The sequence below is a fragment of the Aedes albopictus genome, chromosome 3 (assembly GCF_035046485.1).
Source record: "Aedes albopictus strain Foshan chromosome 3, AalbF5, whole genome shotgun sequence".
Classification (NCBI taxonomy): domain Eukaryota; kingdom Metazoa; phylum Arthropoda; class Insecta; order Diptera; family Culicidae; genus Aedes; species Aedes albopictus.
The window spans coordinates 22460973-22488820 of NC_085138.1; the positions used below are offsets into that span (position 1 = coordinate 22460973).

Consider the following 27848-nt stretch of genomic DNA (forward strand, 5'->3'; position numbering starts at 1 on the left):
GTGACCCGCCCACCGTAGCCTCCCAATTTTCGCGGTATGGACGATGGTTGGTTCTCTCAGCATCTGATGCAGCTCGTGGTTCATTCGCTTTCTCCAAGTCTCGTCTTCCATCTGCACTCCGCGTCCGCCTTAGATGTTAAGCAACACCTTCCGTTCGAAAACTCGTTGGTACTCTGCACGTAGGGTCCATGTTTCGTGCCCATAGAGGACGACCGGTCTAATCAGCGTTTTGTAGATATTATGCGTTGCGCGAAAATTTGTACGCGCAAGCGCCCATACATCTCCGCCTGTAAGAAAAATCATTTCGGTGTTTTCGGCGCAGTATTCCTTGGCCAATTCGCGCACTTATTGTAGAAGACACCATAACGATTAAACATACCAGCGGAGGTCTATTAGCGATTTTGCACCTTTTTCGCTCTCTATTTTCTTGCAACGGGTAATAGTTAACTTCGTGATACGGCGAACTTTATTCGATCGTAGAGTTCTGCGGAGTCCAAAGTAAGCAGTAAGCGATTTCCTGCTACAATGCGGCTCTGAATTTCTCTGCTGGTGTCGTTGTCGGCGGTCACCAGTGAGCTCAAGCACACGAATTCTTCAATTGCCTCGATTTCATCACCGTCGATAGAAATTCGGGGTGGCGGGCGCGGTGATTCCTCCCTGGAGCCCTTTGCCATCATGTACTTTGTCTTCGACACATTAATGACTAATCCGATTCGCCTGGCTACACTGTTTAGTCGAATGTACGTTTCCGCCATCGTCTCAAATTTTCGAGCAATATTATCAATATCATCAGCGAAACCAAGCAGCTGAACGGACTTCGTGAAAATCCTTCCACTCGTGTTTATCCCCGCTCTCCTAATTACACCCTCTAAATCTATGTTGAACAGCAAACGCTACCGCATCACCTTGCCGTAACCCTCTGCGAGATTCGAAGGGACTCGAGAGTGTCCCTGATACTCGAACTACGCACATCACTCGATCCATCGTCGCCTTGATCAATCGTATCAGTTTTTCTGGGAATCCGTATTCGTACATAATCTGCCATAGCTGCTCTCGATCGATTGTATCATACGCCGATTTGAAATCGATGAACAAGTGATGTGTGGGCACGTTGTATTCGCGGCATTTCCGCAACACCTGGCGGATGGCGAACATCTGGTCCGTTGTAGCGCGTTCACCCATAAATCCAGCCTGATATTGCCCCACGAACTCTCTTGCAATCGGTGATGGACGGCGGCATAAAATTTAAGATAGTATCCTGTAGGCAGCGCTCAGTAGTGTGATCGCGCTGTAGTTCCCGCAATCCAACTTGTCGCCCTTTTTGTAGATGGGACACACGATACCTTCCATCCATTCCTCCGGTAATACTTCCTCCTCCCAAATCTTGGTAATGACCCAGTGTAGTGCTCTCACCAGTGCTTCTCCACCGTGTTTTAGTTACTCGCATGGTAGTTGATCAGCTCCAGCGACTTTGTTGTTTTCAAACGGCCAACCTCCTTCTCAATCTCTTGCAGGTCAGGAGCCGGAAGTCTTTCGTCCTGTGCACATACTCCTAGATCTGTTACCACGGTACTTGCAACGTCGCCATTGAGGTGCTCATCGTAATGCTGCCGCCACCTGTCGACCACCTCACGCTCGCTCGTGAGAATATTCCCGTGATTATCTCGGCACATGTCGGCTTGTGGCACAAAGCCTCTGCGCGAGCGGCTCAGTTTCTCGTAGAACTTTCGTGTGTCCTTAGCGCGGTACAGCTCTTCCATCGCTTCACGATCTCGTTCTTTCTGCTGGCGCTTCTTCATCCGGAAGACTGAGTTCTGTCTGTTCCCCGCCTGTCTCTAACGTGCCTCATTCGCTCTCGTACGGTGTTGCAGCATACTCATCTTGCCCATCACTATAAATCCTGGTCCCAGTTCATTGGTGGTGCCCGAGACCCAAATATGGGTTAATATACCGCATTTAGTTCACCACTGGACTGCGAACTGCGACTTCATAAGTGCGAAAACGTAAATAAAAGTGCGCGATTGCATCAAATCCAGTTGATGTCTTCGGCGCACTATTTCTTCAATCTATGGTGAACAAGTGCTCTGAAGACACCGAGTTGATTTGATGCAATCGCGCACTTTTATTAGCGTTTTCGCACTCGTGAAAACTAGTGCGATAGCCCAGTGGTGAACTAAATGCGCTATATTACCTATAAATGCGGTTGTGCACTTTTCCAAAATACGAGTTTTATTTACCCATATTTGCGTAAAGTTTACGCTAATTTTAGTAAAATTTACCCATATTTTAGAAAAATAGGTAAACTGATCTTAGCGTGTAGAATATGTCTTAAGGTGATACAGGACACCGTGTTAATTTTACTATCTTTCGTCTCTTTCATCATCATTACCCTCGAAACTTTGACGATGCAAATCCTCAGTTCCAGTGAACTGATCTAATTGAAATCGTAGTCGCTTGTTCATCACATATAAGCATACAAACGATCAAATTTTCAGCCCATTTGATGCAGTAGAACTCTAGATTTGCATCTTCAAAGTTTGAGAGCAATGATTGATGATTCTGATAACGCCTCGTTAAGCCTTAAACCTAGCCTTAAACACATGTGTGATGGACTAAATTTGCATGCTTGATAAACACGAAAAATCATGGATCATGTGTTCACGGCCACGATATGTCTGTGGCAATTGCCCTCGACGGAAAAACACCGGTTCAAACCGCTAAACTTTTATTAAACTGCATCGAAAGCATTGGGTACCCTATAAAGTAAAAAAAAAAAAAAAAAAGTTGAATGGAACCTGATACCTACACATCGTAAATGGACGTACGTAAGCATTTCTAGAGCTTCGGCGTAGAGTGCGGTAGCCTTACGCACGATGCACTCCAAAAGACAGTACATATAGGTTCTGTAGAATCGATCCTCTCCAACCACGAACACCACATCTAAGGGTTCCTCCTTGAGTTCCTCCCAAGAACAAACGAGAAACCGATATTCGTTTCGGTGCCCTTGTAATCGGAGTGGTGACGATAGGTTTTTATACTTGATGATAGAGTTGTCCGTCCGAGTTGTTGTTTTTGTTCTGCGTTCTCAGTGATTAAAAGTGCGTCAACAAGTCTACTCGCATGTAGCTTATGATTTACTATCATCGAGCGTCGAAATTCGTATACAGATATTCGTGGGTTATTGTGGTTGTTTTTCAATAGTTTGTTGTTGTTTACACTGATGTGTTCCTTGGAGTACTCCAATGATGGTTGATTGTGTTTTTTCGAATTGAGTAGAACAGTGAATACTTGAAGAGCATGAGCTATGCGGTGATAATGTCTCATGTGATCTCATTTCTAAACTGTAGAAAGGGAGAAGTGAAGTTCCTAATGTAATAATTATAATAGATGATAATAGGTTTCGTACAGCAGTGTGGTGCTCAGCAGGTACACTATTCAGAAACGACTGTGAAGTAGACAAAAAATCCAAGCAGATTCCCAATTATACAGTGCTTCTGCTGTTATCTCTTACATTGTCGTATCAGTTAAAACCTTCTTCGGTAGCAGCGAAAAGTACTTGATCAGAATCGGCAATCGTGTTTAGGATTATTACCGATGGCCTCTGCGGTTCGGAACTTCAGTCGCATTTCGTCGGGCAAGTGGAATCGTCCTGTGTTTGGTGGGAAGGCCGGTAGTGATAGTGAAACGCGCTAGTGACCGATTCAGACCTTATTAACCCGAGCACCAAAACGATCCAGTGCTGTGCGATGCAAGTGTGACACAGAGAGTGCTCTCGAATACTTAAATCCTTCGGACAGAATCAGTCATATCAACCGTTGTTAACCATGGTGAAGCAAATAACGGAGAACCCACATGGGCAGTTCACGACCGAGGACTATACCGTCTTCGTGGTGATGCTGACCGTTTCGGCTGCCATCGGGATCTACTTTGGGTTCTTCGAGGGCAAGAAGAACAAAACCACCGAGGAGTACCTGCTCGGGGGGCGTCGAATGAAGGTGTTTCCCATAGCGGTATCGCTGATCGCCAGGTGAGTGGATGATGGTGAGCTCATTCCAGTTAAAACTACGGAGAATTTTTTTGCTCTCTGCTGTTGGAGAAATTAAGCCACTGGGTCCAATAAGATAAACTTTTGAGGCGTAAGGACGTAGTGCTTAGGAGATGTAGAAAGATTTAGTTAGACTAAAATATTAGTACATTAGTAGAACTATTAGACACAAGAGTGTAATGGTTTCCTATAAATAATCAAAATTGCCATTAAAAAACGGTTGATAATTAACTCATCAAAGCCCAGCTATACAGGGTGACTGGTAATTCGTGTTACACCCGAAAGGAGGTGAAAGTAGACCATATTTGCAGCAAAAAAATGTTCTACAGGTAGGTCCGGAAATCACTGCTAAGTGAGTTATTCAAAAATTAGTGTTATTAATCTACCCCATCTTTAAACATCTCTAACTCAGAAACTATGAACCGTATAATCAATCTTAGCGCATGGATAGAAAGCTTAAAGCTTTGTCTTTTAATGTTCTTTGGACAGGTAATTGATAAAAAGTCATTTAAGTGCAGAAATTTTGACTTTTATGTAAAAAGTGCCTAAAAATGTACCCCCTTTTCACCTTTTTTGATAGTTTACTCGTGAAAAACGTGATAAATGTGAGAAATGTTCTTCTACAAAACATTCATTTTTTGTAACGCTACCAAACTGTCCTTTGGTGCAACATTGTATCTTTCATAGTTTTGTCACAATCTTGAATTCAAAACTTTGTCAAATAAATCAATGTTTTTATTGCAATACTGTCTGGCAACCCTATACGTTTGCTTGCTGTTGGTCATCGTGCACATGGCAACGAAGTCCAGCGTCGCGGCGGCGGTCATCGTTTGACAGAGCCAACAGTGAAAGGCAAATTGCGCGCAATGTTTATGAATCAAACTCAAGGCATCCTTTTCTTTGGGTGAAGATTCAATTCGCCTAGATGCCATACACCCAAACCTAGACCCAAACCCACTCACGGGTGGAATTTAGCGAGATCATACCGCTGGGTGGCACCGTTTTAAGGGATATTCAAACCTACGGGCCGAGACTGGGTCCGGGCCGGGGCCTCGGCCGAGACTCGATAGGGCTTTTGTCGCTTCGTTCTCACTGCACACAATGCTCACCGGGCTATAGCGCCTGCGCACCAGCAATTTATGTTGCGCGAACGCACGCACAGTATGAAGTGGTTGTCATTTATTTTTGTTTTTGTTTCTGCGCACTTTCTGTGTTTGATGTACATTCATTCAGAACTTTCTTTTGTTATTTCTACAGGAATCTGGGATTCCTCCAGCTTTTTTTTATGATTTCCCTTTGAGTGCTTTCTGGGACTCTCCCGTAGTTCTTTCTGGAAAACCTCTAATGAGATTCTTCTAGGAGTCCTTCCTGGTATTTCTCCAGCTACTCCGTCTGGGTTTTTGTCCTTGAGTTCTACTAAAATTTCTCCTGGGATACTTTCAAGAACTGGTATAGAATTTTTCTCCAGAAATTCCTCCAGAAGTAGCTTCCCACAGTTTATTTATTTTCAGTTCAACGGGAAGCCCTCCTGAAGTTCCTGAGAGTGAGTCCAGGAGCTCCCCAGGCATTCCTCCAGGGCAACCCCAAAAAATACCAAGGGAATTTCTTTAGAATTAGCCCAAGAATTCCTCCAGCATTTGTAGTAGAATCACCCTAGGATTTTACTGGGAATTTCTCCATTATAACTCTGGAAATTAATGCAGGAGTTCTCCAGCAATAATGCATGCTTCTCTTCAGGATTTTTCCCGAAAATTATTGAAGGACTCATGGGATTTCTTCAGAAATTCCAGCATTAATACCACCAGGACTTCCTCAAGGGATTCCTCCAAAAAATCCTCCACGATGTCAACTAAAAATTCTTACAGTCGTTCTTCCAGGAATAACTCCAGAAATTCATCTCGAAATTCCTACAGGAATTTCTCTTCAGGAATTGTGGAAGGGATTTCACAAGACAATTTTTCAATAAATTGCTCCAAGACTTTCTTTAAGAATTCCTGCAAGGATTTATCTAGGAATTCCTCTGACGATTCCTCTAGATTTTTTTTCACGGTGTCCCCCAAGAATTCTTCCAGTTATTCCTCCATGAGTTTCTGCAGGAATTCATCCCGCAATTCTACCAGGAAATCCTGCAGGGATTCCTCCAGGAATCCAACCATAAATTCCTCCTGTAATTGCTGCAAGAGATTCTCTAGAGGTTCCTCCAAAGATTCCTCTAGAATTCCTTCCAGAATTTCTCCCAGGAAGTCATCAAGAAATTCATCCCAGGAAATCATCAAGAAATTCCTCTAGAAATTCCTTCAGTAATTCCTCCAGAAATTCCTTCAGTAATTCCTCACAGAATTCCTCTAGGAATTTCTACAGGGAATCCTTCAAAAGTTTCTCCAGAAAGTACTCCAGGCATTTCTCCAAGAATTACTTCATGAATTGCTCCATAAATTATTCCAGGAATTCCTCCAGAAACAACTTCAGGTACTACTCCAGGAGTTCCTCCAAGAATTCCACCGGAAATTCCTCAAGGAATACCTCCAGAAATTCCATCAGGCATTTTTCCAGGAAGTCTTCTTGGAAATACTCCAGGCATAACTCCAAGAATTTCTCCGTGAGTTACTCCAGGTATTCCTACAGGATTCTTACAGATGTTTATCCAGGAACTACTGCAAGATGTCCTCCATTTTTTTTCCAGGAATTCCTCCAGTGATTCCTTCATAAATTTATCCAGTAAATGCTCCAGAAAATTCTTTAGAGATTCCTTCAGAATTCCTTCCTGTATTTCCTCCAGGAAATCGTCCAGAAATTTCGCCAGTGATTCCTTTAATAAATCTTCTATGGATTCCTCCAAGAGTTCGTACAGAATATCCTCCAGAAAACACTCCAGGAATTCCTCTAAGAATTTCGCCAGTGATTTCTTTCGTCCAGAAATGTCGCCAGTGATTCTTTTAATAAATCTTCTAGGGATTACCCCAGGAATTCCTACAGAATCCACCAGAAAATCCTCCAGGCATTCCTCCGGGAATTCCTACAGAAAATACTCCTGGAATTCCTCCAGGAATTCCATCAGGAATTACTCCAGGAATTCATCCACGAACTTTTCCAGAAATTCCTCCAGGAATTCCTCCAAGAATTCTTTCAGGAATTTTTCCATAAAGTCTTGCAGGATATACTCCATGAATTACTCCAAGAATTGCTTCAGGAATAACTCGAGGAATTCCTCCAAAAATTCCTCCAAGAATTCCTTCAGGAATTCTTCCATAAAGTCTTCCAGGAAATACTCCATTAATTACTCCAAAAATTACTTCAGGAATAACTCTAGGAATTCCTCCACGAATTGCTTCAGAAATGATGCCAGAGATTCCTACAGGAATTCTTCCAGGAACTACTTCAGGCTGTCCTCAAAAAAATCCTCCAGGAATTCTACAAGGAAATACTTACGGGATTCCTCCAAGAATTACTCCAGGAACTACTCCAGGAAAGCCGTCAAGAATTCCTCCCGGAAACAATCCAAGAATTCCCATAATTTTTCTTTGAATTACTCCAGGAATTCGTCAAAAAATTACTTCTGGAATTTTTCCAGAAATTCCTCCCAGAATTCCTGATAAAAATACCTCAAGGAAATGCTTCAAGAATTTCTTCAGAAAATCCTTAAAGAACTCCTCCAGAAGTGCCTCCAGCCAATCTTTTAGGAATTCCTTCACGATTTTTTTCAGGAACTTCTCCAGATATTGCTTAGGAATATCTCCAGGAATTCGTCTTGAAGAACTATTCCAGAACGTACTCCAGGATTTCCTCAAGAAATGTCTCTAGAACTTCCTTCAAGAATTCCTTCGGTTAACTTTCCAGGAATTCCTCCCGGAATTATCTCAGGTACAGTATTCCTTAAAGAGTTACTACAGGGATTCCAGGAATAGCTCCAGAAACTCCGTTAGAATTTACTCCAAGGATTCCTCCAGGAATCACTCCAGTAATTCCTCAAGGTAGGATGTCATCCAGGAATTTCTGTAGGAATTCTTGAAAAAATTTTTGAACGGATTCTTGATTGAAATCTTGAAAGAATTCTTGGGGGAGTTCCCGTAGCAATTTCTGGAATAATTTCTGGAGGATTTTCAGGGAGAATTCTAGAGTGATTTTTGGGGAAGATCCTGTAGGAATTTCTGGAGGATGTCCTGGGAGAAATCCTAGAAAAGTTTATTTAGGAATTCCTCCCAGACTTCCGCCAAGAATTGCTTCAAGAATCCCTCCATGAATTTCTCCAAAAATCCCTCGAACAATTCTTCCTGGAATTTTTGAAGAAATTTATTCAGGAATTACTTAACAAACTCCTCCAGGAATTCCTTCACAAATTCCTCCAGTAATTCCTTCAAAAGTTCCTCCAAGAATTTCTCCATGAATTCCACCAGGAAATCCTCCAAAAATAACTTGTGAGATAGCTCCAGGGATTCCTCCTTGAATTCCTCCAGGTATACCTCCAGTAACTCTTTCAAAAACTCCTTCAAGGCTTACTACAAGTATTTCTCTAGGGATTCCTAATGAAATTTCTCCAAGGAAATCCCCCAGGAATTCTTCCAAGACTCCTTCCAGGTATTTCTTCAAAAATTCCTCCAGGGATTATTTTAAGAGTTCCTCCAAGGATTCCACCAGGGATTCTTCCAGGGAGTAATTCCTGAAAGAAACTCCGAAGGAACTCCTGGGAGGAATTCTTAGATAAATTTCCGGATGACATCCTACCTAGAGGAATTACTGGAGTAATTCCTGGAGGAATTCTTAGAGTAAGTTCTAACGGAGTTTCTGAAGCTATTCCTGGAATCCCTGTAGTAACTCTTTAAGGAATACTGTACCTGAGATAATTCCGGGAGGAATTCCTGGAAAGTTAACCGAAGGAATTCTTGAAGGAAGTTCTAGAGACATTTCTTGAGGAAATCCTGGAGTACGTTCTGGAATAGTTCTTCAAGACGAATTCCTGGAGATATTCCTAAGCAATATCTGGAGAAGTTCCTGAAAAAAATCGTGAAGGAATTCCTAAAAGATTGGCTGGAGGCACTTCTGGAGGAGTTCTTTAAGGATTTTCTGAAGAAATTCTTGAAGCATTTCCTTGAGGTATTTTTATCAGGAATTCTGGGAGGAATTTCTGGAAAAATTCCAGAAGTAATTTTTTGACGAATTCCTGGAGTAATTCAAAGAAAAATTATGGGAATTCTTGGATTGTTTCCGGGAGGAATTCTTGACGGCTTTCCTGGAGTAGTTCCTGGAGTAATTCTTGGAGGAATCCCGTAAGTATTTCCTTGTAGAATTCCTGGAGGATTTTTTTGAGGACAGCCTGAAGTAGTTCCTGGAAGAATTCCTGTAGGAATCTCTGGCATCATTTCTGAAGCAATTCGTGGAGGAATTCCTAGAGTTATTCCTGAAGTAATTCTTGGAGTAATTAATGGAGTATTTCCTGGAAGACTTTATGGAAGAATTCCTGAAGGAATTCTTGGAGGAATTTTTGGAGGAATTCCTCGAGTTATTCCTGAAGCAATTCTTGGAGTAATTCATGGAGTATATCCTGCAAGACTTTATGGAAAAATTCCTGAAAGAATTCTTGGAGGAATTCCTGGAGGAATTTCTGGAAAAGTTCGTGGATGAATTCCTGGAGTAATTCCTGATGGAATTCCTGGAGGAATTCCAGGAGTATTTTCTGTAGGAATTCCCGGAGGAATGCCTGGAGGATTTTCTGGTGGATTCTGTAGGAATTCCTGGGGTAATCCCTAGAAGATTTATTAAAAGAATCACTGGCGACATTTCTGGACGAAAGAAATCACTGGCGAAATTCTTAGAGGAATTCCTGGAGTGTTTTCTGGAGGATATTCTGTACGAACTCTTGGAGGAATCCATAGAAGATTTATTAAAGGAATCACTGGCGAAATTTCTGGACGATTTCCTGGAGGAAATACAGGAAGGAATTCTGAAGGAATCTCTAAAGAATTTTCTGGAGCATTTACTGGATAAATTTATGAAGGAATCACTGGAGGAATTCCTGGAAAAAAAATGGAGGACATCTTGCAGTAGTTCCTGGATAAACATCTGTAAGAATCCTGTAGGAATACCTGGAGTAACTCACGGAGAAATTCTTGGAGTTATGCCTGGAGTATTTCCAAGAAGACTTCCTGGAAAAATGCCTGATGGAATTTCTGGAGGTATTCCTTGAGGAATTTCCGGTGGAATTCTTGGAGGAACTCCTGGAGTAGTACCTGAAGTTGTTTCTGGAGGAATTCCTGGAATAATTTATGGAGCAATTCATGAAGTAATTCTTGGAGAAATGCCTGGAGTACTTTCTGGAGAAACTTTTGAAGGATTCCCTGTAGAAATTCCTAGAGGAATTCTGTGAGGAATTACTGAAGGAATTTCTGGAGGAATTACTGAAGGAATTTCTAGAGGAATTTCTTGATGATTTCCTGGGATGAATTTCTTGATGACTTCCTGGGAGAAATTCTGGAAGGAATTCTAGAGGAATCTTTGGAGGAACCTCTAGAGAATCTCTTGCAGCAATTACAGGAGGAATTTATGGTTGGATTCCTGGAGGAATCCCTGCAGGATTTCCTGGTAGAATTGCGGGATGAATTCCTGCAGAAACTCATGGAGGAATAACTGGAAGAATTCTTGGGGGACACCGTGAAAAAAAATCTAGAGGAATCGTCAGAGGAATTCCTAGATAAATCCTTGCAGGAATTCTTAAAGAAAGTCTTGGAGCAATTTATTGAAAAATTGTCTTGTGAAATCCCTTCCACAATTCCTGAAGAGAAATTCCTGTAGGAATTTCGAGATGAATTTCTGGAGTTATTCCTGGAAGAACGACTGTAAGAATTTTTAGTTGACATCGTGGAGGATTTTTTGGAGGAATCCCTTGAGGAAGTCCTGGTGGTATTAATGCTGGAATTTCTGAAGAAATCCCATGAGTCCTTCAATAATTTTCGGGAAAAATCCTGAAGAGAAGCATGCATTATTGCTGGAGAACTCCTGCATTAATTTCCAGAGTTATAATGGAGAAATTCCCAGTAAAATCCTAGGGTGATTCTACTACAAATGCTGGAGGAATTCTTGGGCTAATTCTAAAGAAATTCCCTTGGTATTTTTTGGGGTTGCCCTGGAGGAATGCCTGGGGAGCTCCTGGACTCACTCTCAGGAACTTCAGGAGGGCTTCCCGTTGAACTGAAAATAAATAAACTGTGGGAAGCTACTTCTGGAGGAATTTCTGGAGAAAAATTCTATACCAGTTCTTGAAAGTATCCCAGGAGAAATTTTAGTAGAACTCAAGGACAAAAACCCAGACGGAGTAGCTGGAGAAATACCAGGAAGGACTCCTAGAAGAATCTCATTAGAGGTTTTCCAGAAAGAACTACGGGAGAGTCCCAGAAAGCACTCCAAGGGAAATCATAAAAAAAAGCTGGAGGAATCCCAGATTCCTGTAGAAATAACAAAAGAAAGTTCTGAGTGAATGTACATCAAACACAGAAAGTGCGCAGAAACAAAAACAAAAATAAATGACAACCACTTCATACTGTGCGTGCGTTCGCGCAACATAAATTGCTGGTGCGCAGGCGCTATAGCCCGGTGAGCATTGTGTGCAGTGAGAACGAAGCGACAAAAGCCCTATCGAGTCTCGGCCGAGGCCCCGGCCCGGACCCAGTCTCGGCCCGTAGGTTTGAATATCCCTTAAAACGGTGCCACCCAGCGGTATGATCTCGCTAAATTCCACCCGTGAGTGGGTTTGGGTCTAGGTTTGGGTGTATGGCATCTAGGCGAATTGAATCTTCACCCAAAGAAAAGGATGCCTTGAGTTTGATTCATAAACATTGCGCGCAATTTGCCTTTCACTGTTGGCTCTGTCAAACGATGACCGCCGCCGCGACGCTGGACTTCGTTGCCATGTGCACGACGACCAACAGCAAGCAAACGTATAGGGTTGCCAGACAGTATTGCAATAAAAACATTGATTTATTTGACAAAGTTTTGAATTCAAGATTGTGACAAAACTATGAAAGATACAATGTTGCACCAAAGGACAGTTTGGTAGCGTTACAAAAAATGAATGTTTTGTAGAAGAACATTTCTCACATTTATCACGTTTTTCACGAGTAAACTATCAAAAAAGGTGAAAAGGGGGTACATTTTTAGGCACTTTTTACATAAAAGTCAAAATTTCTGCACTTAAATGACTTTTTATCAATTACCTGTCCAAAGAACATTAAAAGACAAAGCTTTAAGCTTTCTATCCATGCGCTAAGATTGATTATACGGTTCATAGTTTCTGAGTTAGAGATGTTTAAAGATGGGGTAGATTAATAACACTAATTTTTGAATAACTCACTTAGCAGTGATTTCCGGACCTACCTGTAGAACAATTTTTTGCTGCAAATATGGTCTACTTTCACCTCCTTTCGGGTGTAACACGAATTACCAGTCACCCTGTATATTTTGAGATCAGTAGCTTTTGCGATTATCGTGGGTTAATTTTCTCTAGTGCAATACATCACGGGTAAAAATCCGGAACCCGAAACTGGCAATATGCGTCATGATTGGGCGATAAATGTGTGTTTTTATGTTATAAATATACACCATAAAAAATCGGCATGATATCATGACGTGTTTTGCTGTGACATAGCTTCGACGCTACATTTCTAATGTTTAGTACAAATAACACAAGTTTACAAAATAAAACGAAAGTCGTGAACTTCTGTCAAGGACCAAAATTTTTGAAGCACAATTTAGTGCTGATTTCGAAACGGACCTTCAAAAAAATTAAAGTAGAACAGTTTTTGAGTTTAAGCTCAATATCAAGTTTTGCAACTTTTCAAAATATGTAATTTACTAAAATTCAACTATCTTGAGATTTGTTCAACCAATTTTAAATATTGTTCCATAAATCAAAAGCTGAATACAATACCATTCGATCATCTGAATATAGGTTTTGCGTCAGATTGATGAAATTCAAGATTTTGGCGAGTTTTAGGGACGATCTTCTTAGATTTTAGCGAAATTCCCAATTTTTTTTTTGAATAAATGTATTTTTTCAATTAGAAAAAAATCAACTTTAAAATTCTTTTTCGCCGTTTATTTGACATAACATATGTGGGTGAGTTACAGTAAAAATTTCAGCTCAATCGGAACATTAATTACGGAGAATGAGATGTTTGAATTGAGCGACTTTGCTTAAAAATAGAACAAAAATCGATTTCAAATCATTAACCTTGTATGGAAAGTCGAAAAAAATTCCGATCTACTGTATTTTGTTTCTATCGCATTTTCGAACTCAGGGCATGATTCTACACCAAAAATGATCATCAGCTTACCGAGTTCAAAAATGCTGTAAACTAGTGTAATTATAAATTTGCGGCATGAAATCATGCCGCATGTACACTGCATCATGACGAATATTCATGAAATCATAAGCCTTATTCATGGAACTCGTACATATCGTTTATGGTTTTGGTTCCATCGGTAAAAATTGCCAATATTTATAAATTTGCAGCATGAAGTTATAACTTCATATATGCCGCTTGTACTCTAGGAAGATGACGAAATTTTATGAAATCATAAGCCTCATTTATGGTATTTGTACCTACTTATCATTTATGATTTCGGTTCCATCAGCAAAAATATTGAAACCGCTTTCAATCAAATCGAAATTAGCAACAAATGTTAAACTAAATTAACTTTCAACCGCTTCTAGTTCTAATTACTTTTTGGAAGTTCTTAACTCCGATAGCATAATTTATGTAGCATGATGCGAAAGGAATTTTGATCCTCAAATCAGTGATTTGAATAAGGCGCCGTCATAGGTAATGAAGAAAATTATCTTTTCTGGGAGGTTTCTGCATGCAAACCAACCCAAGTAACACACATGTTATATAAAAGTTACGGCAGCGCAAGTTTTGGTTGTATAGCAGTTTATTTTACGTTATTTCAACACAATGTTAGAATTACGTAAAATAGACTTCTATACAACCAAAACTTGCGCTGTCGTAACTTTATTATAACCTGTGTGTTGCTTGGGAAAAGCCCTTCCTTTTATGCTGCAGAAGATCCTCAACGTGGTGCTCACTCCGTAGAATTGTTCTGAAAAATTAATAAGGATAGAGTTATACACTTTTCGTTTATTTGAAGAATACTTTGTCTTACCATGAAACACAGCCAATCAGAATTAGAGTCAGTCTAGTTAGAGTCTGGCGGACTGTCACTTTCTATCGGAGCCAATCGAGCATGACGTCACGGTGTAGCATTTACCGGTGAGGACACTATGACGTCATGCTCGATTGGCTCCGGTCGAAAGTGACAGTCCGCCAGACTCTAATTATAGGGACTCTAATCAGAATGGGTGTGGAGCTCGCTCCCATGCACGACGCAAACAAGATCGGTCATCTTTGCGACCATCTTTATCACCGACCAACGGACTTGGTGTGAACGCAGCGACAATGTGCGTGGGCTGTGTGGTGACGACGTTGATGGGTGGCATTTAGTACAATGCTCGCACCCGTATGTTTTGTTGCATTGCTTCATGCCGCTGTTTTATGGTTTAATGAGTCAGCGGCATACTTCTATGACTCATCGGCATGGTTCTATGACTTGCAGTCATGTTATCATGAAACGACATGTTTTATGATTTCATAGCCTTTTCGTCATGTTTTGGGTTCCGGATTTTTACCCGTGTACTAGTGTCTTCAGCTAAGTTGTTGAGGATGTCTGAAATTCTCCGATAGTATGTAATTTAGAACATATTTGCTCCAGTAGGCGGCGCTTCCTTTTCTTTTACCTCTTCTTCTTGGCTTACTGTGCCCACTGGAACTAAGACTGTTTTTCAGTTAAGTGTTATATGAGCACTTCCACAGTTATTAAGTGAAAGCTTCCTCTGCCAATGATAATTTTACATGTGTATATCGTGTGGCAGGTACAAAGATACTCAATGTCCAAGGAAGTAGGCGGCCCTAGTTACCATGAAACCATAGAATAAACATTTCAGGCCAAACATTTCAATAAATCCTATCTGCATTTGAGAGGCTCTCCTTGTTTACTTTCTCGTTCAATTATTGCAATGTAATGGTATTGTCTATCCGGTTGGAATGAAGACCGACATTCAATCAAAAATTGACATTTTCTTAGTCTACAAGTGTCGCAACTGTTTCGCATCTAGTGCGCTGTGTTGCTGACAACAACGGGAAGGATGCGCCCTATTTTTGACATGATTAAAAAACGTCGCGAGTTGGGTCGCGTCGCGACTTGATTGTGCGAAGTCCGGTTTGGTGGCGGCCCGACAATATACTTTTCAACTATTTTTGCAGTACAAATCGAAAGACTATTGTTCTGACCATCGTTCAATGCAAGGAGGAAATCAAAATACAAATTAACAGCTGAGATATTAACGAAAGCGAGAGAAACCAAAGAGAGCCTCTCTTCTGCAGATAGGACCTTTAGACATGTTTGGCCTGATTTTGCTAGAATATGTGTAGCATCAAACAACCATTGCCAATATACCCACCGTAGCGTAGCTTCGTATCTTGAACATCAAGCGTTGACATAATTAATTAACTCTTTATTACATCAACGAACCCAACCTCAAAATGATTGACAACTCGCAGGTCATTCTGGCAGATGTAACATGAACATGAAAAGGACGGCCGATCTTGTGGCAAAGTAGAATATATGATCCGTCTTTTTCGTGCGTGTATGTCTGTCAAAATGACCAGAGAAGTGTAACATTTTAATGGCTGGCTTTGTGGTGTATACAGCAACACCATTATAATGAATTATCGATTTTTGCGGCTTAGCCAGATTTGCACTCTGTCACTGTCAATGGTGAGTAAATCGCTGATTTTGATAGGCCGACTGCGATCCAAGTCAGCGTGCGCTCTGTTGAGTCACCATCACTTTCCTTGTTCCATCAGAACTGGACTGACTGTGATGGTGTGTGCACAGACAAACAGACGTAACACTTCGAACAGTTTTCGATTCAAATCATAGTCGCGGAAACATGCTAAAAGGACTGAGTTTGGCCAACTTTCAACTAGGTGGCGGTAGTGGGCAAACGTCAAACTCGAACGAAAACGATGCGAGCGCCACGGATGGGCAGTTGGCCAACTATCAAATTTTTAAATAGACGCTTAAATCGGTGTACGATGAAGATTACCAGAGTGTTACGTCTGTTTGTCTGTGGTGTGTGGATATCACTGATAGCCCATCTTTGAAATTCGTTTAAAAATCCAAATGAAGATTTACCAAGATGATATTTTAATATGTGATATAAAATAACAAGTTTTACATGTTGGTCATTAAAAAGTTTGAGTTTTGGTGAAAATCACTAAAATATCACATCAGTTGCAATGATTGTGATCTAGAGTGCGGTTCAATATCAAGTCGTTGCCTGTAATTGTCGTTTTGATATTGAACGGTCTGGAGTGATAGTGACGATGGTGCAATATCAGTAGTCACCTGACAAGACTGATATTGCGCAACTCTGGGCTTAACCAGCCGAGTGGAAGTTTTACTTTTCCAAAAGCTAGACTTTACAAATACTGGCGTAAGTGAGAAATGGACAAATTTGAGCGGAATTTGCGAAAAAGTTACTCGTCCTCTCGGTGAGACCCGAACTCACGATTACTACTCACTAGGCAGGTGCGTTGACAACTGTCATCGAGCTGTCATCGGACTCATGTTCCGTAGCCGATCGTTTGAGAACGTCGCGACCCGTTGGAAGCATTCCACTCCACACGAGATCTCTTCGACGCATTCGTCGATGATAGCGAAGACTACATTATCAAGAAGACTTGCAGCACTGCTGAAAATCGGAAGCCACTGCTAGCAGCGCCACCCCGTATGAAGGTGGTACTATTCATGATACACTTTTACACTTTTACATAAAGGTACTACCTTAGCTCACCAGGCGGCGGTGTCGTCGGTGACGCTTGCCGATTGTATGGGAAAATAACAGAGTTACATGTCTTCTTGATAAAGTAGTCTTCGATGATAGGCACACTAAAAACAATGTGCTCTCGCCTAATCTTTACATATACAATGCGCGTGTAGCTGCCGGCTTAAGCTTAGAATAGCACTACGGACTACCTGTTCCGGGGGTAAAAGTCCACCAAACAGGTAACCCCAATCCAAGGTGTCAGGCGATCCGTGCTGAGGGATGAATGGTTGAGGGGGTTTAAAATATGCTCGATCTTTAACGGAGCCCGTACCCAGCACGGAGGAAGTTAGGCGTTCGACAATGTTAGGCATTTGTTAGTTATGTTGCTCATCGAAAAATTTTCGAGAGCATAAATCATAACCCCGAATTTATGCTGAATGTTCGATTTTTTTCGCGCGTCATTGACAGTTGAGCAAATGGCAGTGGAAAAAAACTTTGTTAGTTGCGGCAGCTTAAAAATCGCGTTCGTCGGTCGAGAAAATGAGAAAAATTTGCGGTCTCAATTAGTTTAAACTCGTAGGAACCATTTCAGTCGTTCCGTCGTCCAACCCGTCAGTTCCTCGTCGCTGTTGCTGGCCAATAAGTTCGGTTCGCTCTCTTGGCACTGTCGCCGGAACCAGTCATCACCAAAACAGTGTCCGATTCCCTTAAGTTTGGCCTCATCGTGTCGGTGTCGGTGAGTCACTTTAATTTTAATTCAATTTCAATTCAGTTTTAATTTAATGTAGATTTAATTTCAATTTAATTTTAATTAAATTTTAATTAAATTTTAATTAAATTTTAATTAAATTTTAATTAAATTTTAATTAAATTTTAATTAAATTTTAATTAAATTTTAATTAAATTTTAATTAAATTTTAATTAAATTTTAATTAAATTTTAATTAAATTTTAATTAAATTTTAATTAAATTTTAATTAAATTTTAATCAAATTTTAATTAAATTTTAATTTAATTTAATTTTAATTTAATTTTAATTTAATTTTAATTTAATTTTAATTTAATTTTAATTTAATTTTAATTTAATTTTAATTTAATTTTAATTTAATTTTAATTTAATTTTAATTTAATTTTAATTTAATTTTAATTTAATTTTAATTTAATTTTAATTTAATTTTAATTTAATTTTAATTTAATTTTAATTTAATTTTAATTTAATTTTAATTTAATTTTAATTTAATTTTAATTTAATTTTAATTTAATTTTAATTTAATTTTAATTTAATTTTAATTTAATTTTAATTTAATTTTAATTTAATTTTAATTTAATTTTAATTTAATTTTAATTTAATTTTAATTTAATTTTAATTTAATTTTAATTTAATTTTAATTTAATTTTAATTTAATTTTAATTTAATTTTAATTTAATTTTAATTTAATTTTAATTTAATTTTAATTTAATTTTAATTTAATTTTAATTTAATTTTAATTTAATTTTAATTTAATTTTAATTTAATTTTAATTTAATTTTAATTTAATTTTAATTTAATATTAATTTAATTTTAATTTAATTTTAATTTAATTTTAATTTAATTTTAATTTAATTTTAATTTAATTTTAATTTAATTTTAATTTAATTTTAATTTAATTTTAATTTAATTTTAATTTAATTTTAATTTAATTTTAATTTAATTTTAATTTAATTTTAATTTAATTTTAATTTAATTTTAATTTAATTTTAATTTAATTTTAATTTAATTTTAATTTAATTTTAATTTAATTTTAATTTAATTTTAATTTAATTTTAATTTAATTTTAATTTAATTTTAATTTAATTTTAATTTAATTTTAATTTAATTTTAATTTAATTTTAATTTAATTTTAATTTAATTTTAATTTAATTTTAATTTAATTTTAATTTAATTTTAATTTAATTTTAATTTAATTTTAATTTAATTTTAATTTAATTTTAATTTAATTTTAATTTAATTTTAATTTAATTTTAATTTAATTTTAATTTAATTTTAATTTAATTTTAATTTAATTTTAATTTAATTTTAATTTAATTTTAATTTAATTTTAATTTAATTTTAATTTAATTTTAATTTAATTTTAATTTAATTTTAATTTAATTTTAATTTAATTTTAATTTAATTTTAATTTAATTTTAATTTAATTTTAATTTAATTTTAATTTAATTTTAATTTAATTTTAATTTAATTTTAATTTAATTTTAATTTAATTTTAATTTAATTTTAATTTAATTTTAATTTATTTTTAATTTATTTTTAATTTAATTTTAATTTAATTTTAATTTAATTTTAATTTAATTTTAATTTAATTTTAATTTAATTTTAATTTAATTTTAATTTATTTTTAATTTAATTTTAATTTAATTTTAATTTAATTTTAATTTAATTTTAATTTAATTTTAATTTAATTTTAATTTAATTTTAATTTAATTTTAATTTAATTTTAATTTAATTTTAATTTAATTTTAATTTAATTTTAATTTAATTTTAATTTAATTTTAATTTAATTTTAATTTAATTTTAATTTAATTTTAATTTAATTTTAATTTAATTTTAATTTAATTTTAATTTAATTTTAATTTAATTTTAATTTAATTTTAATTTAATTTTAATTTAATTTTAATTTAATTTTAATTTAATTTTAATTTAATTTTAATTTAATTTTAATTTAATTTTAATTTAATTTTAATTTAATTTTAATTTAATTTTAATTTAATTTTAATTTAATTTTAATTTAATTTTAATTTAATTTTAATTTAATTTTAATTTAATTTTAATTTAATTTTAATTTAATTTTAATTTAATTTTAATTTAATTTTAATTTAATTTTAATTTAATTTTAATTTAATTTTAATTTAATTTTAATTTAATTTTAATTTAATTTTAATTTAATTTTAATTTAATTTTAATTTAATTTTAATTTAATTTTAATTTAATTTTAATTTAATTTTAATTTAATTTTAATTTAATTTTAATTTAATTTTAATTTAATTTTAATTTAATTTTAATTTAATTTTAATTTAATTTTAATTTAATTTTAATTTAATTTTAATTTAATTTTAATTTAATTTTAATTTAATTTTAATTTAATTTTAATTTAATTTTAATTTAATTTTAATTTAATTTTAATTTAATTTTAATTTAATTTTAATTTAATTTTAATTTAATTTTAATTTAATTTTAATTTAATTTTAATTTAATTTTAATTTAATTTTAATTTAATTTTAATTTAATTTTAATTTAATTTTAATTTAATTTTAATTTAATTTTAATTTAATTTTAATTTAATTTTAATTTAATTTTAATTTAATTTTAATTTAATTTTAATTTAATTTTAATTTAATTTTAATTTAATTTTAATTTAATTTTAATTTAATTTTAATTTAATTTTAATTTAATTTTAATTTAATTTTAATTTAATTTTAATTTAATTTTAATTTAATTTTAATTTAATTTTAATTTAATTTTAATTTAATTTTAATTTAATTTTAATTTAATTTTAATTTAATTTTAATTTAATTTTAATTTAATTTTAATTTAATTTTAATTTAATTTTAATTTAATTTTAATTTAATTTTAATTTAATTTTAATTTAATTTTAATTTAATTTTAATTTAATTTTAATTTAATTTTAATTTAATTTTAATTTAATTTTAATTTAATTTTAATTTAATTTTAATTTAATTTTAATTTAATTTTAATTTAATTTTAATTTAATTTTAATTTAATTTTAATTTAATTTTAATTTAATTTTAATTTAATTTTAATTTAATTTTAATTTAATTTTAATTTAATTTTAATTTAATTTTAATTTAATTTTAATTTAATTTTAATTTAATTTTAATTTAATTTTAATTTAATTTTAATTTAATTTTAATTTAATTTTAATTTAATTTTAATTTAATTTTAATTTAATTTTAATTTAATTTTAATTTAATTTTAATTTAATTTTAATTTAATTTTAATTTAATTTAATTTGTTTGAAATTAAAGTTTAAAAACAAATTAAAATTAAAATTAAAATTAAAATTAAAATTAAAATTAAAATTAAAATCAAAATTAAAATTAAAATTAAAATTAAAATTAAAATTAAAATTAAAATTAAAATTAAAATTAAAATTAAAATTAAAATTAAAATTAAAATTAAAATTAAAATTAAAATTAAAATTAAAATTAAAATTAAAATTAAAATTAAAATTAAAATTAAAATTAAAATTAAAATTAAAATTAAAATTAAAATTAAAATTAATATTAAAATTAAAATTAAAATTAAAATTAAAATTAAAATTAAAATTAAAATTAAAATTAAAATTAAAATTAAAATTAAAATTAAAATTAAAATTAAAATTAAAATTAAAATTAAAATTAAAATTAAAATTAAAATTAAAATTAAAATTAAAATTAAAATTAAAATTAAAATTAAAATTAAAATTAAAATTAAAATTAAAATTAAAATTAAAATTAAAATTAAAATTAAAATTAAAATTAAAATTAAAATTAAAATTAAAATTAAAATTAAAATTAAAATTAAAATTAAAATTAAAATTAAAATTAAAATTAAAATTAAAATTAAAATTAAAATTAAAATTAAAATTAAAATTAAAATTAAAATTAAAATTAAAATTAAAATTAAAATTAAAATTAAAATTAAAATTAAAATTAAAATTAAAATTAAAATTAAAATTAAAATTAAAATTAAAATTAAAATTAAAATTAAAATTAAAATTAAAATTAAAATTAAAATTAAAATTAAAATTAAAATTAAAATTAAAATTAAAATTAAAATTAAAATTAAAATTAAAATTAAAATTAAAATTAAAATTAAAATTAAAATTAAAATTAAAATTAAAATTAAAAATCAAATTAAAATTCAAATTAAAATTAAAATTCAAATTAAAATTAAAATTAAAATTAAAATTAAAATTAAAATTAAAATTAAAATTAAAATTAAAATTAAAATTAAAACAGGTTCCGATTTTTTTTATTAAATATGTTTCGTCCAGCTTTCATTCGAGGCAGAAGTGCGGTTGTAGTAGTGAACGCCGATAAAAGTTCACTACTACAATCACACTTCTTGCTCGGATGAGAGCTGGAATGAAAACAAGCAGCATAAAATCTATGCCTAACATTTGTCTAACAGCCCATACTAAAACATGTCTAACGTTAGTCTAATGTTAGACTAACAAACATGTTTCGAATTTGCAACATGTCTAACAAAAGTGTGTCATATCTGTCTAATTTTAGACTAACATTAGGCAAAAGTGAGACAAAAAGTTAGCCTAACATGCTGGCCAGTTAGTCTCACATTAGGCTAATGTTAGGCTAACCCTCCGTACTGGGTAGCGTGGGTAGATCACCTTTTTGGGTTGCGTTGCGGAGAAAGATGTACCCAGGGCCGGATTTAAGGGGGGGGGCCAGGGGGGGCATGGCCCCGGACCCCCACATTTTAGGGGCCCCCACAAAATCTAACTTCAAATGGGAACCGAAAAAAAGTAGTGCTAGAAACATCTTGATTTATTTTTTATCACAAGTACTTCTACTCTCAAGATGTGTGTAAAATATTGTGCTTCAAATTAGAAAGAAGCAGATATCTGCCTTTTTATAAAATTTCAAACTTCCTATGAAAGTTGTTAAGATTTGTATGGTTCGGAATGATCATCTTCACCTGAGTTCTGGATGAAATCTTAAACTCTATGGAATAGAGAGTCAACATTTTCTGCTGAAAACTATTGGTATTGTTTTAAACATTTCCTACATAGTTCTTTGAAGATTTGCAAGTGTTTCTATCAGAGTAAAGAAAAGTTTTTAAAGTTGTAGAGTTTGATTCCGCTTTCCAAACTTATAAATTATTCAAATCGAATCCCAGAATTATTGAAACATTTCTTTGAAGGAACTAGCAAGAATTTTAGGCGGATTTTTTTTTTGCAAAGATCTGGTCCGGTTTTCTTCAATATGATTGAATGCATGACGAATTTTTCTTCCTGGCTTGAATGTGTAATTCAAGGCGAACTCTTAACAAATTCATAGGTTCCTTATGAAAATTGCGGTAGATATTTGTGGAAAAAATCTTGGAAGATTCTGAAATATTTAAAGTTTCGCAAACAATATTTGTTTAAATTGGCTAAAAATTCCCCCGCAAAAGATTATTAAGAAATTTTACTTATAATTGCATTCAAAATAAAACAGAATTTACATCAGGAACTCATTATGGATTTCCGATGAAATTTCTCCAGCAGCTTTTAGTAAAATTTCCGCTAAAAATACCACTTTGAATTTTTTGCCTCTTGAAGTTTCACAAAGAGTTCTTAACAATTATTTTGCGCGTTCACCAGAAACTCCTCTTAAAGTCGCGTTAGAAATGTTTATGCTTAAGATCCACAAAAAAAGAAACCTAGTAATCGGTTAGCAACGCTATAGATTTCATCAATGATTCCGCAAGAAATTCCATTTGGATCTTATGCTATACCGGCCCCAAAGAGAGCGCTATAAATTTTATTTGAAATGTATCTAAAATGTCTCCTATGAAATCTATTTTTAAATTTCTTAAAGGACATTCTCATGAATTCCGACTTGATCAATAGAATTTAATACTATGAACACTCTCGCCTCTCGGATAAAGCGTGATTTACTAAAATTTATTTTACAATCGTCTTCAGACTATATTTTAATATGTGGGTCTTTGTTATGCTTGGATTGCCTTTTTTCTAGTTACGCTAATTAAGTTAGATTAATTTCTCCAGTAACAACCCTAATTTTTGGAAGAATTTTCCATATTTTCAGGATTTTTCTACAATGAGAAAAAAATCCGCTAAAAAGAGGGCCCCCACAACACTGTGGCCCCGGGCCCCCACATTTGTAAATCCGGCCCTGGATGTACCAAACCGAACCCTAGTCCTAACTGCTTCCAACAAGTGGAACAGCATAACTTAGTAATCAAAGGAAAACACTTTGGTCCTTATTACATTTCACACCTTGCTGAAAGTGATAGATTTCGGTTTTAGGTGTGGCCGAGATAGATCGTGAAACAGAACAAATGGATTAGTATTCCTCTGAGTGCTGCGAATAGAAACGGTTTTATTTTTCAAGCTAGCCAACACACACCTACACACTTGCTTGTAAACACGCACGAGCGTTCAATTTTCTTGCCACCACCTCTCTCAGCTCGGTTGTCAAACACGCCGTCGCGACGCTGTTCGGAAATGGTAAACATGATCAATCCACCATTATTCCAATTTTGTTCTTGTGTTCAAAGTTTATTATTTTCCATTCGCGATGGAAATTTTGATGGATAGTTGTTACAAAATTAGTCAAAATATGCTCAAAACAATGTTTATCCTTCTCCTCGCTTTCCAACGGCTTGACAGCGGCAAATGGAGATATCGTGACAACAATTTTGATTATATCCGCAGCACCTAGATAACAATACTCTTCAATCAATCACAAATGTTCAACAAGGTTCACTGAGCGAAAAATTCACTTAAATTCTACTGGAAATCTTAAGTAGATTTTTTCCATCTAACTTAACATTTGAAACTCAAATGATTAGTTAGTAAAAATATTCTACTGAAAAAATCCAATAAAATTTAAGTAAAATTTATCACTGCCAAGTCATATGAATTTAAAATAATTGTTTAGTATAATTGTACTGATTTTTGCTATTATTATTAATTGGCTTATACTAAAAAGGTAAATTCAAAAATTTGGTCCGTCTCCCTGCCATCGGAGACCACCAAATGGTTCCCTTGAAAGAAAAGGAACATCGGAAATCACAGAACATACTGGCATCATCACATTCATGCATGGTTCGTTAGTGATTGGTGACAACAACACGCTTCTATTTTGTATACTATCGGCTGCAGTAAAATCCACTTGAAAAACATATACAATATATAATACGATACAGTGCGAAATTTCCAATAGCTTTTCTTTGGAGTTTCACTATGTTTTCAAGCGGCTTTCACTTAGTTCATGTAAGTCTACTGAAAAATAAATTTTCAAACGGTTACTTGACTTTTTCCAGTGAAATTGAAATGAAATTTCCTCTCAGTGTTTAACATAACCTCCATCTTCAATGTTTGGCTCCCGATGTTTGGCTCCCGCTGAGAGAGCATATTGAGTCAGTCCGCGAGACTCAGGTATTCCTAATCTTTTATTCGGTGTTCACTAGTTCGAAACAGTAAGGACTAGGGTTCCGATGCATGGTCAATATCGGTATCATTTCTTGACTTTATCGTTAGGGGATCTGATTTTGACTGAAAAACTATCCGATGATTAACTACCGTCTACCCCCGTTGGTTTGACCTCATCTAATCTGAACACTTTTTAATTTGACGCCCTCTAATCTGCACATCGTTCAAACTAAAAATGGTTCAAACGTCATTCTGATAATGGAACAGAGTGAAATGGAAAACAGAATCAAAACAAAACAGCAAAAAGGGCTACCATCAGTGTGTTTTTCGATGCCCACAGGGTTACTAAAAGTTCAAATTAAAAAATGCATGAGGTGTCGTTCAAACCAAAAGGGGGAAGACGGTAGTTGATTCTAGGTTTATCCGCTAGGAGATGCTAGTAAGGCTTAGATACTCTGAACTTATATGTATCTCGAGAATCAGACTACAAAGATGAAATCATTTTGAATTATTATTCACATCTTAATTAGCCCGACTATCTTGAGTCATTAGATTAATATTAGGTGATTTCATCAGAACCGCTGAACAGTGTACCACTTCCAAAGTTTTGTCTGACGCATGGATTCGGAGAAAGCTCGATTTTCTGGCTCGAGCTCGGGTTTTAACTGGATTGATAGTATGCCTTACACGTCGTGAATTATCAGATTCGTTCAGTGTCTATCGCACGATATTTCTGCATGTTCTTTCATCGCTGGAGGCTTGTGCGTGCATGCACTGATAAAATGACAACGGGAAGCGACAGTACAGAAGATTTGTGAACAGCAGATAGCACGAATGAGCAATAAATCAAAATCGAATGCAATATTGTCAGATTTAAGACCCCCCGCTAATTGTTCAACATAAAGAAAAGGCGACCCATTTCTGAAATCTTTATAGTATATTCAAATCTCCAGTTTGATCTTCATCTTCTTAGCGTTAATAGTCCAAACTGGAACAAATGCTGCTTCTTGGCTTAGTTTCGTCAGCACTTTTACAGTTGTTATCTCAGAGATTTTCTTGTCAATTGACCGATTTGCATTCGTATATTTTATGGCAGGTACTCTAGGTATGCCCACTCTATAACGTTACTTACGAGAAGATCCCGATGTCTGGGTATCGAACCCGTCCGTCACCTTCAGCATAGGCTTCATGACTTCCCACTAAGGTGGCCCACACTTATATGAAAAACAAAAATCTCGAAAAATACCAAGTCTTACCTCCTAAATCAGTTGTTTTGGACTCCCAGAAGCTACGTTCAAAATTTGAGCAAAATCGGTTGAGCCTAAGGGGGCGCTCAAAACGCTTGAAGTTTGTATGGGAAAACTTGGCCAAATGTATGCAGAAATTTTAGGTTTTCGAATTTTGCCGCTAGGTGGCGCTGTAAGCATTCAATAATCAAACCCTTTGGTATTATTGTAGGTGACTATATGCCAAACAAGTTTGTCGAAGACCGCAAAGTGATCCAACGTCTGTGAAAAAAGTTATACCCTAGGAAATGTGAGGATAAACTTTATTTTTATTTTTCCAATACATGTAAAGGAATAATATCAATAATAAAATCTCAATACTTTGCCTCACTTTGGCTAGGGTATAACTTTTTTCACAGCCGTCGGATCACTTCGCAGTCTTCGACAAAGTTCTCTGGCATATAGTCACCTACAATAATACCAAAGGGTTTGATTACTAAACGCTTACAGCGCCACCTAGCGGCAAAATTCAAAAACTTAAAATTTCTGCATACATTTGGCCAAGTTTTCCCATACAAACTTCAAGCGTTTTGAGCGCCCCCTTAGGCTCAACCGATTTTGCTCAAATTTTGAACGTAGCTTCTGGGAGTCCAAAACAACTGATTTAGGAGGTAAGACTTGGTATTTTTCGAAATTTTTGTTTTTCATATAAGTGTGGGCCACCCTACTTCCCACTCATTTCGCGCTTCGACTAGGGTATCGCGCTACTTGGGCGGTGGTTTTCTTCGTCTGTTATTTTCGTCTGTTTTCCACTGTAACTCGGTCAACTTTGAACCGATTGACTTGAAATTTTGTACACGGGTAGATACTATACCTATCTCACCGCATTCCAAGAATTGTGTAAATTGGTTCAAGATTGACTGAGTTATAGTGGAAAACAGACGAATATAGAAGCCACCGCCCAAGTAGCGCGATTCCCTATATGGTACTTTATTTGATATGATAGTTGCATTTTTTCGCTTGGAGCATCTTCAATAAAAAAAAACTTAAATTCGATGTCTAGTCTTAGCACTGAGTTACTTACCGAGTTTATTTCGACTGAGTCATCCGTACTCAAGCCCTAGCAACAATCAATCGAATCACTGTTTTATAGCGCACGCTTTCCTGCAAGATAACAAAGCTTAAGAAGGCTGCTGTTGACAAATTACCACATGCACTCTATGTTGGGAAACTTTTGTACTGGTTTCTTTGAGGTAGGTACGTGTTTGTATTATCTATTATGCATAAATTAATTCTTGCAAAAATGAGACCTTGGCCAAAGAATAAAAATAGATATTCTTATTACATTTCAGTTATATTGGTCAACTCTCCGGATGTTCGGAAACCTAGTACCCCTACCCTGGGAAATGGCTATTTTTTGACCGGTTATGAAAGCTTGCTTGCGATATATCAAACTTCATAATTATGTAAGACAAAGACTAGTGGAACATGGATCTAGAGGTTTTGTGACATTCGCCCGAATTCCAAACGCCGGAATGTAAC

The 27848-nt window shown here is 34.2% G+C and overlaps 1 protein-coding gene across 1 annotated transcript in view; it reads left to right on the forward strand.

Moving 5' to 3' along the window:
* The first annotated feature begins 3412 nt into the window (after positions 1-3412).
* LOC109427304 (sodium-coupled monocarboxylate transporter 2) overlaps positions 3413-27848 on the forward strand; it is a 37370-nt gene continuing 12934 nt past the window's right edge. The window contains exon 1 of the mRNA XM_029865066.2: positions 3413-4027. Coding sequence (XP_029720926.2) covers positions 3825-4027 — 203 coding nt within the window. The 5' untranslated portion in view covers positions 3413-3824. The remainder of the gene's footprint in view (positions 4028-27848) is intronic.